The sequence below is a fragment of the Gymnoscopelus microlampas genome (genome assembly GCF_963454915.1).
Source record: "Gymnoscopelus microlampas genome assembly, chromosome: 4".
NCBI classification, from domain to species: domain Eukaryota; kingdom Metazoa; phylum Chordata; class Actinopteri; order Myctophiformes; family Myctophidae; genus Gymnoscopelus; species Gymnoscopelus microlampas.
The window spans coordinates 31,335,706-31,346,583 of record NC_139941.1 but is presented as its reverse complement, the minus strand read 5'-3'; the positions used below and the strand labels follow the sequence as shown (position 1 = coordinate 31,346,583).

Sequence of the window (10,878 nt, the reverse complement as noted above, 5' to 3'; positions counted from 1 at the left end):
AAGAGCTTGTGACTAAACAATAACATTGGATCCATTGAACACAGGTTTTTTTCCTCCATTTCCTGAGAAGTAACGGGTTAAAGTAAAGGGTTAAGACAGACAAGGTTTCTGCACGACAGCGACATAAATGATACAGTTGCATGTAATAACACAAGTGGGATATGAATCCCATGTGTGGATGTCACAGATTGTTGTTCAGTTCTACAGACTTTTCATAACAGAGACATCATTCATCACTTTTTAACATAAACCTTTGTTAAACTTAAGAAAACAAAAATCCATAATTATGTTAATAGCTTAATAGGATTTGTCCTTTTTGGTCAAAATAGTAATTACAGGTAGCATTATTCAAAGAACGAGAAAAGCGTAAACAGTGACCTATATTGTATCACTTTTTCTACATTAAATCACCTTCAAATATTCACACGTACCATTCAAAATAAAGTGAAACAAAATAAAATACAATAAAATAAAAAATCCGCTTTCAAACATTTGCAGCGTAATCTCATATCATGTCATCTTTGGGTTGTCTCATCAAATACCAATTATCTAAAATAACTGTTTTTAATGCCGGGCACTTGACAGAATGTTCCACAGATTGCTGCTGTCAGGTGAAAACCTTGTATCTAAATAGATTGCAATTGTTTTTGTTGTGTTATGTTCTTATGCAAAAACCATGACCATGTAATATGTCAAGAGAGGTAAAAACATGAAAGTCACATAAAACGGAGCTAGGCCATTTTCATCTGACAATAGCAGTATGTTGATGAACACAAGAAATAACCCTTAACAGACACCTCTATATAGCTTGGATTCTTTGTTGCATCATTTGTAAATATTGAAGTGCCATTAGCATTTAGTTTCAGTGCAGGTTTTCAGCATATCTGACAAAAGGCACTATTGGTGTAGGCGAGCACTTACAGAGGAGAGACAGGAGGCCAAGAGTTTACCAGAACATGACATAAAATAAATCCAAGACCTTGTGAATTTACAAAGTACCCCTTAATAATAAAAAAATACTTAGATTTAAAGTGTGTGAGCACCAACATAGAAAAAACACTGGCTGAAACAGAAAGCTTCAACTATGTGTGCTAACCGCAAGATAGCGGTCTTCCAGAATACACAAAACCAAAGTTACATAGTGAACTCAGCCAATACTGATAGCTGATCATGTAAATTTGACCTTAAGTTTATTGGCCGGTATGAATCTAGCACCTGCGACAGCCTCAGTGACATTTTTCATCTGTTACAATCTTGAAAGTGAAAGAACTCATATTAACTGCACATTTCTTAAAGTGTAAAATAATTACATTGACCATAGTTACCTACTTTTTATATCGAATTTGACACTGATGATGTCAAAATATACATATATATATATATATACACATATATATATATATATATATATATATATATATATATATATATATATATATATATATATATATATATATATATATATATATATATATATATATATATATATATATATATATATATATATATATATGTACACACACATATACATATACACACACATACATACAAGTCACATATATATGTATATATATATATATATATGTCACTTGTATGTCACATCATAGAATATTTTATCCGTGGTCATGCCATTGATGTAAATAAGGCTTCTGACTCTGGGTTGTTCTCTTCTTGTTTCTCCGGCAAGTGATCTTTGACTTCAAAATCTATTGTGGTAGCCATTGCGGTTTTGACTCTCTGTGGGTTAGATAGGATAAAATGCATGAAAAACGTCCTTCCAGAGTTGATTTTATATTTGAGTTTTATGTGATAGGGACTATGCAATTTAATATAGTTCCAATACAGAGCATCAAATTGATGTGCTGTACAGAGTTTATACCTGTTGTTAATTTTCAACTCTTGTCCTTAGTTGGGCTTTACTTGCACAGTGTAATTAAAATATAGAGCTTTCATTATCATTCAAAACCACAATACCCTACATATATGGAAGTACAGCAAAAAACACTTGCAGTCAGAACTTTACACTTTAGCATTTTACATCTGTGTAAGTGAGTGTGTGGTTTACCTTATTCTAATACTCACCTCAATAAATGAGCCTTTGTTCTTATAGATCTCTTGAATGGCTCCAAGCGGGATCCACACAATGGAAAACAGTGAAATGGCCCAGCCCACCATTTCTGCCCAAACTGGGTATGTATACTTCCCATAGCGAGCAGGAGTGTACTGGACAATACTGAAGATGAGGATAGTCTAGAAGGAATACATTAACCGTGTAAGGGTATATTTCTTTCATCAAGAATGCTATTAGGTAGATTGATTTAAATTGTCCTATAATCAGCAGAAGTGGGAGTGTCAATTCCTTGTGTCAATTGTGTTTATTTAAGATGATAGTCTATTCAAAGAAGACAATGATTTGTGTTGCACGTCGTGCGTAATGCCATTCGCTCGGTTAAGTTTCATTAATCCATTAGGCAGGAAACAAAGAACAGTTTATAATAATAAAAAAATATCTATAATCAGTAATATGTGGGTGATAATTATGTCAATCAAATATGGTTTTATTGAAAGGCAATCAAAGGCTAGAGAGTATGAAGCAAACGTCGGGTGTACAGTGTCCAACGTTATCGGCGCCCCAGTGCGGCCGCAGAGTCAGAGTGGGTGGATACGGATGCACCGGCACTTCTGAATTAAGTGATTTTAAAAGTGATTGTCATTCAATTTACTGTGGTCCACAAAAGTGTGACTGTTAATTCCTTATGTCAATGAGTTGTGTTTTTATCAGGAGTTGGCAGTTAAGCTTATCAAAGACAAATACAATGTTGTTTGATCTGCGTTTGCTATAACCACATCAGTTAATAAACATTGTTCACATTATTGTCTATTGTTCACAGTATCAAAGTAGAATAACTGAACGGGGGAGGAGACCATGGGGCCTTATCTTGCACCGCCTTACCCCTTATCCCTAAAGGTATTAGCCATATTTCACTATTTTGAAAAACATTTTAAAATAGTTCAACTAGCCGATCTACACCGTCACGTTGTGAGCTTGTAGATCGGCTATTTGTACTATTTTAAAATGTTTTTCAAAATAGTAAAAAAAATGGCAAAAAAGTTTAGGGGTAAGGTGGTGCGCAAGATAGGGCTACAACAGAATGGTCTGCTACAGCAGCGGTTCTCAAACTATGGGTCGCGACCCAAAGAGGGGTCGCGGGAAGGTGCCGTTGGGGTCGCGCAGTGGACCAACCAAAAAATGACTCTTTTTTTTTTATACAAGAAACGGTAAAAAAAAAATCAGGAAAAAAAGTGAGGACGTCGGGGGCAAACAATGTATTGGCTTGACTCCTCACACACACACACACACACACACACACACACACACACACACACACACACACACACACACACACACACACACACACACACACACACACACACAGCTCCACCTCCAACAGCGACCCAGATCAAACAGCAACAAGACAACACACACAAGCTCTTGTTGAGGCACACAAACTGATTTAGCTCTGTTCATAAACGATTTATTAAGGAATTATGTTCAATATGTGGCTTAAAAGATCTCTTTTGGCTGTTTTTGTTAGTCCGAGAGCAAGGGTACAGGACCACGGGTCCATTTGGTTCCATCTGTACCTTCGCGGAGTTAAATTTAGATCGCGATGTAACGTTACCGTGCGGGGACGCGCCAAAAAAAATCCCATAAAATATATTAGTTGATCAACAATATAGGCCTGTTACTGTGGCTGGCTTATTAGACCGGCAGCCCCTGAGGTGGGGTTGGGAAATGTGGTCTATATATATTTTTTTATTGGTCCAAAATATTGTCTATATACGTACATTCATGAAACCACCTGCTGACCAGCTGTCAGCATTGGGCAAAAACATTTTTATAGGTGGGTATATGTGACCATACCTCTCAATTACAAAATGTGTACACTCTCAGAGTTAAATTAACATTGATTTTACAATAAGAATTGGGGTCCCAGAGATAGAAATGCCATTAAATGGGGTCCGTAGCCAATGCATGTCAAACTGGGGGGGGGTCCTTAAATTACAATGAATGAGAATCATTGCTAGAGCCGTAAGAATCTTCTCTTATGGGGGTCCCTGGCTGGCATATCTTTTCAAATGGGGGTCCGCGGGCTAATAAGTGTCAATGTGGGGGTCCTTGACATGAAAAAGTTTGAGAACCACTGGTGTAAGATGTTCACTTCAATGCTGTAGCAGACCATTCTGTTGTAGACAGTGTTGTATTGGTGATTATGTTAGTGGTGGGACGCTATTTTAAAGACGTCACACGCACATCGCTTAACACCTACACTACAATTCACACAATGGTTAATTGATATGCATCTAGGCTCATTCCTATGTTAATTCATGCTGGTGTGACACCCGGCAGTCGGGAGCCTTTGTAAACTTTGTTGAGGTGTGAATTAAGGCATGCTCCTGCTCAAAAAAGGGGTTGCACGGCGTGTTACTGCGTCCCATGACCAATCCTTTGTTATAGATATGGTCTCCTCCCTCTATTCAGTTATTCTACTTTGATCAATTGCACCAACTGTACACAGACAAGGACAAAACAATAATAATAATAATAATCCTTGAATAGCATCAATTTCTTCACCATAATAAAGAATATGAACGCACATAGGCTGTCACACAATCCAAGTAAAAGTGCATTAAGTCCTCCTAAATATCTCGTTCCCTCAAAATACTCACGTGGCCTCGAAATACTATCTTGTTCCCTCAAATTACTTTAATTCGAGGGAATGAGATACTAATTTGAGGGAACGAGATAAATTAATAGCATTTATCATCAACATGATGCCATGTACCCACTCACCAGCACCAGCACGGGAGAGAACACCAACCAACAGAGGCGGAAGTACACATTAGGAGGCCTTCCCAGCATCCTCTTTATCATAACTGAGATATTTTGTATTCCTGAGGGGAGAAGGGTGCACTTATAAAAAGGTCATACTTAAAACATTTAATAAAAACAATTCAATTTCATCACTTTTTTAAAGGATTTTTTTTATTGCAATATAAGATATTGCAATAAAATATGAGATATTCACTGCTCATACACATATGAATATGTGACAAATAAAGTCTTTGAATATTTGAGTATTCATTCTAGACTAATCTTATGGAAGAAGAAACAACAAAAACAACTTTAAAAGCATTCGTAAATTAATCATTCATGTGCTTCCTACCAAAAATCCAGCAGAATGCTAGAACTTCAAAGAAAGCCAGGAACATGAGGGAAACCACAGCTGTGTAGTGGTCCATGAGTTGGAACACATATATGCCCCCCTGGTTGAAAATAGAAAGACAAGGGCTCAGCATCCCAATAGGAACAGGACAACCCAGGTTAAAAACTGTGTTCAAAAGGGAAAACATTTAAGCCTAATTTATACTCAATTAGGCTTAAGTGCTTTAGGTGCACGATGGTGTCGCTCACCGAAAATAACTTATTTTAAAATCTGTTATTTTCGGCAAGCACTACTGTTGTGCAATGAATAAATCAAGCTTAACATTCAACATGTGTACTCAGTTTTGCCTGGCTGACCTGTCAGCAGGGCTTCACTGGTTGCCGCTTACCTTAGTAACGTGTGGAATCCCCAGGAGAAAGCCAATTAAGCATACAACCAGGACAACTATCTCTTGTCTCTTCAGGAAATGTAGAGCCTTGGCACCAAAACCATCCATGATGAATGTCACAGCCACCTCCACCATGGCAAACTGTAGCACAGAGATTTGGCTATTTTGTCAGTACTTCATTACTTGAGCAGTCCACCCAGGAAAGATTTAAGCACCATGTGCCATACTAGTGTACTTCTGATCATAAACAATGAAGTTCATTGATTGAAACCTGTGTTTCTATTTCATACTGAAGCTGAGCTGAGCATACTCGGCAATAGGCAAGGCAAGGTAGGGACAATTCATTGTATAGCACATTTCACATACAAAATATAATTGCCTGAAAGATGCACGTTGGGAACACATCCTCCGCTTATGCAAAACCTGCTGCACCCGTTGTCAGAGTATTTAGTGCAGTAGCTGTTGTGATTTCGGTTGACCAACCATGTGGTCCTTTAAGAGTCTCCCTCTAACTAAAGGTGGTGATTGATGTTTCAGTTGAGTTGCGTGCGCGCAGAACAAGATGACACCAGGCAGTATCACACGGCAAGTTCTGAAGTTTAATACACACACATAGAGAATATATATGAAGTATTGGACACATGACGTGAACAAAATATATGAGACAAGGACAAGAACAGAATGAATAGGAATAGAACATGCATCTCGTATCATTGTGCACAGACGTCAGACAATCTGATAAAGTAGTTGATGGTCATGGTATCAAGGGTATCAATTATGTTTACGCAGATGAGTGATTCACCACATTATGTACTGGGTCAAGCAGATAAAGGTCATAATTCATAGCAGTAGCCATTATCATAGTACTTGGAAGCCAGCCTATGACAGTACTGTGAGGTCATTGGTGGCATCAGGGAGTTTTCTCTTTATTTAGTTAGATTTTTACACATTTGTTCAATGCACTAGCACCAAATCTATGGGACCAAAATGACTCGGTGAAAGAGCTATGAAGATCTGTCATAGATCTATAAAGCTCTAGAAGATAGATTGATCTTAACGCTCCTCAAATTTAAGTGGTTTTTATTTGCATTTTCACCACAGCCTATGGGATCTGTAGTAGCGGTCACTGTCCCAAATCCCAGACGGACGGTGGGTGGAAATGTGGGTATGCACTAGTTCCTATTAATAAAAATATGACATATTGGGAGCCTAACACCAGAGGTGCAGTGGTGATTTTTGATGTCACAAGCGCAAAGACACGCTCCGACCAGCATTATGTTTTTTTTTTTTTTGTTTGAAGTTTGTTTGATACATTTGAGTAGTTACTTTTTTTTGTTTTGTTTAGTTTTTATTTTGTTTCAGTCTTTGTAACTTTTCCAAGTAGTTGCAAGTAGTTGCATGTTGCAAGGAGTTGCATGGCGATCGAAGCATTGTTGTGGATGTGGAGAGGGCTTAAAAGTACTCAGTACTTTATAGCCTTCCTAGAAATATACTTGAGTAAAAGTGAAATATTTGTCTTGGAAATGTACTCAAGTAAGAGTAATACGTATCAAAAAAATCTAATACTCAAGTAAAGTACAGATCCTCAGAATCTGTACTCAAGTACAGTACTCAAGTACATTTACTCCGTTACTGTCCACCATTGCCTAGCAGGTAATTAAACCGAATGAAAGTTACAAAACCCCCGCAAAATATCCGCCCAGAAACCAAAAAGGTTCGCGGGGCACTCACGCACGGGGCACAGCGCGCGTGCGTGACTGCCAGGTAGCGCACCCAGTAGAGCGGACAAATATCGGCGCCCCTGATTCAAAGCAGGCCCGGATTGGACGGTCTGGCACTTCTGGCAGATGCCAGAAGGGCTGGGCAGTAAAAAAAAAAATGTTTTCACCCAAAAATATCACTTACCCTACCTTGAACTTACAGTGAAACAGGTCTCTTTTAGCACAAATCAATACAAACAAAGCAGATTCTGCCAATGTATAAAATCACAATCCCAGTACAGACTTTATTTTTTCCCTTAAAAACTATTTTGCCATTTGTATTAGGAAGAAGATAAGTTGACATTTTCAACTTCCTGGAATAGAAGCTTATTGCAGGCGAGTTTTTAACCATTTTGTCATTGAGGTTAGTACTATTATCTCAATACTAACCCTCAAGTGATGTGTCACTGACAGTTGCTCCATCACATTCAGCAATCTGATTGGATGCCACCTGGCAAAATGAACTTTTTATTTGCGTAAAAGTGAGACAAATGAAACTTTTTGATGCATGCAAGACTGCTACAGAACATGAATGTGTGGCACCCTCAGAATCGTGTCAACGGGTGCCACATAGTAAACATCTTGTCTCAACCATCACCCATTTCACGCAAGGGGTGTGAGAATGGGACCGTATTCACAGCAGCCATTTTGAAGGCTGAACCCAGCATGAGCCCATGCTGGCACACAGTAACATCAAAAACAAAAACCAACAACTAATGTTATTACCTTCAGCTGAGTATAAGCTTCAAAACAGCAGCTGTGAATAGGGTCTCACAGATGCATATAATGTGCATTCACATGCATTACATCCTCCTGGTGAAAACTCCTCACTGTCAAGAGGAAAAGAAGTGGACCATCGGCATCACGTGTATCAGAGGTTACACTTGCTCGCCTAACTCCTCCCTAATTAACCAACCAGTAGGGGTCAGTAGTGACAAGGGACTAACAGTACAAGGGGGAATTGTCATAATGACAAATGTGGTTTGTTGCCATTCGCGTATTTCCGCAAAAAAAACTCTGTTCCCATTGAAAAGCATTAACAGAATCCGCCGCATAGGCAGAATCAACGGTCGGTGTGACGGTACCCTAAAACATTGAAAAAACACTGCGCTTTTTAAAGTGTGAATGAAGTTTATAGCATAAAATAGGAAAGAATAATTTGAGTTTAAAGGGCTGGGTTTGAGCATGCCACCCATTGACTGAGCTTCTTTTTTTAAATGTTATCATCTCTCACATTACAATGTCTGTGCCACTACAGATTTTCTTTAAACTTCAAAGTGTAATATTACATGAATACAGCTGTTTCACTTAACCAAAAATAAGTTCCAGGAATAGTTGGTTTATATTAGCAGAATGCACTTTATTCCCATTTTCTAATGTACTAAAAGTGTGAATTTGAGACCATGCACCGAGACCGAATGGAAAGAGAAATAAAATACCATTATGCATTCGCCACTCATGGAGCACGGAAGCAACAGTGTCATGGCTGAGACTTTGTGCCTCATTCCTTGTCTAGGTTTTGTATTCCTATGTGTATTATGTTCCCTGGTTTAGTTTTCTGACTTCTGGCCAGACAGTCCTCATTGTTGTGTGTTACCTGTGTCAAGTTTATGTTAGAGAGCTCCTGTCTTTGTTCACCTGTGTCACCTGTATTAAATCACCTGTGTCACCTGTATTAAAACAACCAGTCTTAGGTTTTGGGCTAGGTTTAGCTCCTGTCTTTGTGCACAGTCTGGGTCCTCACCACACCAGTGTGTAACAAACAGTTAAAGAGGATTGACATAATTTGGACTTATATCATGATGCAGATAGCTATACCACTCTAGGTTACACAAAAGGTTACAAAAATAAACGTTGAATATATCCACAACATACAGTGTATGGAAGTAGATAAGGTCCAAAGGTGTGAGGGGAAATAATGGATAGAATATCAAATGTGCTACGTTTGTGTGGATTGAGTAGCCTATACCTTATTTAGAATAAGCGAAGGAGGGTCTGGTGTAGAATGTTCTTGTTCGGTGGTGTGATGGGGGAGCTTGACATGGGAACAGTCATGAGCAACATCTCTATAGCAGCAGGGACTCTGAGGATATCAGTTGTTGTGTTTGGTGGCGTTGATGCCAGCAATGCTCTTGTGACACACTGTATTTAGTTGAAACTGCGGTTATAGCTGTACTGCAAACAGCCTGTAGAGGGCAACAGAGGAGCCTACTTTCAAGATTGTCTCAACATGTACAGTAATTATGGGGACTAGAACTGCTGTTCAGTTCCCTGGAATTTTGTACAATCCATTGTTGTTTAAGTTACAGGCAATGACTTTGTTATTTTCTTTATAATTTTCAAGGACGACAATTAGTTATCAAGCTGTTGCAATGTGAGAAATGTTATGGTTAATTGACCATGTATTTTCTGCAATACTGGTGATGGTTGACCAGTAAGGTGGTGCTGTTAATAAGTACAGTGTTTGTGTTTGTATTCTGTATTGAGTATGCATTTATTTATTTAACATATTGTTTTTACCACTGGAGTTAAAGCTACGACTAACATTGTCAAAAGAAGTGTAGCCTCCAAATCAATGTTTTTTTTTAGATGGGAGAGTGTAGAAAGATAGGTGAGGGGGGATGTTGAGGGGGAAAAGGGGAACAACATGTAACATAAGTCTCTGACCAGAATTGAGACGGCAACGTTGCAATTGTGTGGTCAACACACTATCCGGTTATCCATCAGTGTGTAGTTCCTTAGTAGTTTGTTTAGCCCTGTGTGTGTCTCTCCACAGCTACAGTAGCTCAACACCTAATCTTGTATACTACTAGGCTAATCAGCATCAAATTTCTTGAGCACGCTAACAACATTGAGCTATATTATAACTGAAGAGGGCACAGAAAATCCCCGCCCACCCATTTCAATGAACGTTGCTCAGCATACTCCCCTGGAGGTACACCCTCCTTTCAGGTTTGTGTAAGTCTCTAGCTCCTTTTAGAGTTTAGAGTGCCAACTCTTATTTTCTGCATGACAGAGAGACATGGAGCTACAGAGATAGAAAATAGAGACGTATCATACCTGACTATCCAGACCCAGACAAAGAAGCATGAAGAAGAACAGGGGGGCCCACACTTGAGATACAGGCATGGTTGAGAAGACTTCAGGGTATATGACAAAGACTAAGCCAGGGCCTGAAATAGACAAAGATAATTTAATAATGCACCACACATGCCATGAAAGACACGAGAGAACAAACAAACAACCTGTCACCTGGCATATTATGTGCTGAGAGAGACAATGTAACACCAGTTACACCACAGCAAAAGATACAATGTGGAGCTCTTCAACATGAATAATGAATGACTGTATGTTAGGCCAACTTGAGGAGGGCAGAAGAGAAATGGAACAAAGGACACATTTTACTTAATAATAATTAAGATTTCATCCCACACTGCTCTAGCTAAATTTGTCATAAATTAAAGCTGCCCACAGATAAAACCTTGGAATTTAATATCTTTGA

General features: G+C 38.6%; 1 protein-coding gene across 2 annotated transcripts in view; it reads right to left on the bottom strand.

Annotated features, from left to right (window-relative positions):
• Positions 1 to 1,493: 1,493 nt before the first annotated feature.
• LOC311043354 (sodium- and chloride-dependent GABA transporter ine) overlaps positions 1,494 to 10,878 on the bottom strand; it is a 32,330-nt gene continuing 22,945 nt past the window's right edge. For both annotated transcript variants that reach the window (XM_084054573.1, XM_084054574.1), the window contains 6 exons: positions 10,437 to 10,549; positions 5,617 to 5,757; positions 5,229 to 5,328; positions 4,856 to 4,956; positions 2,083 to 2,250; positions 1,494 to 1,737 (listed from right to left, as the gene is read on the bottom strand). In XM_084054573.1, the coding sequence (XP_083910699.1) occupies positions 1,624 to 1,737; positions 2,083 to 2,250; positions 4,856 to 4,956; positions 5,229 to 5,328; positions 5,617 to 5,757; positions 10,437 to 10,549 (737 nt within the window). In that variant the 3' untranslated portion in view covers positions 1,494 to 1,623. The remainder of the gene's footprint in view (positions 1,738 to 2,082; positions 2,251 to 4,855; positions 4,957 to 5,228; positions 5,329 to 5,616; positions 5,758 to 10,436; positions 10,550 to 10,878) is intronic.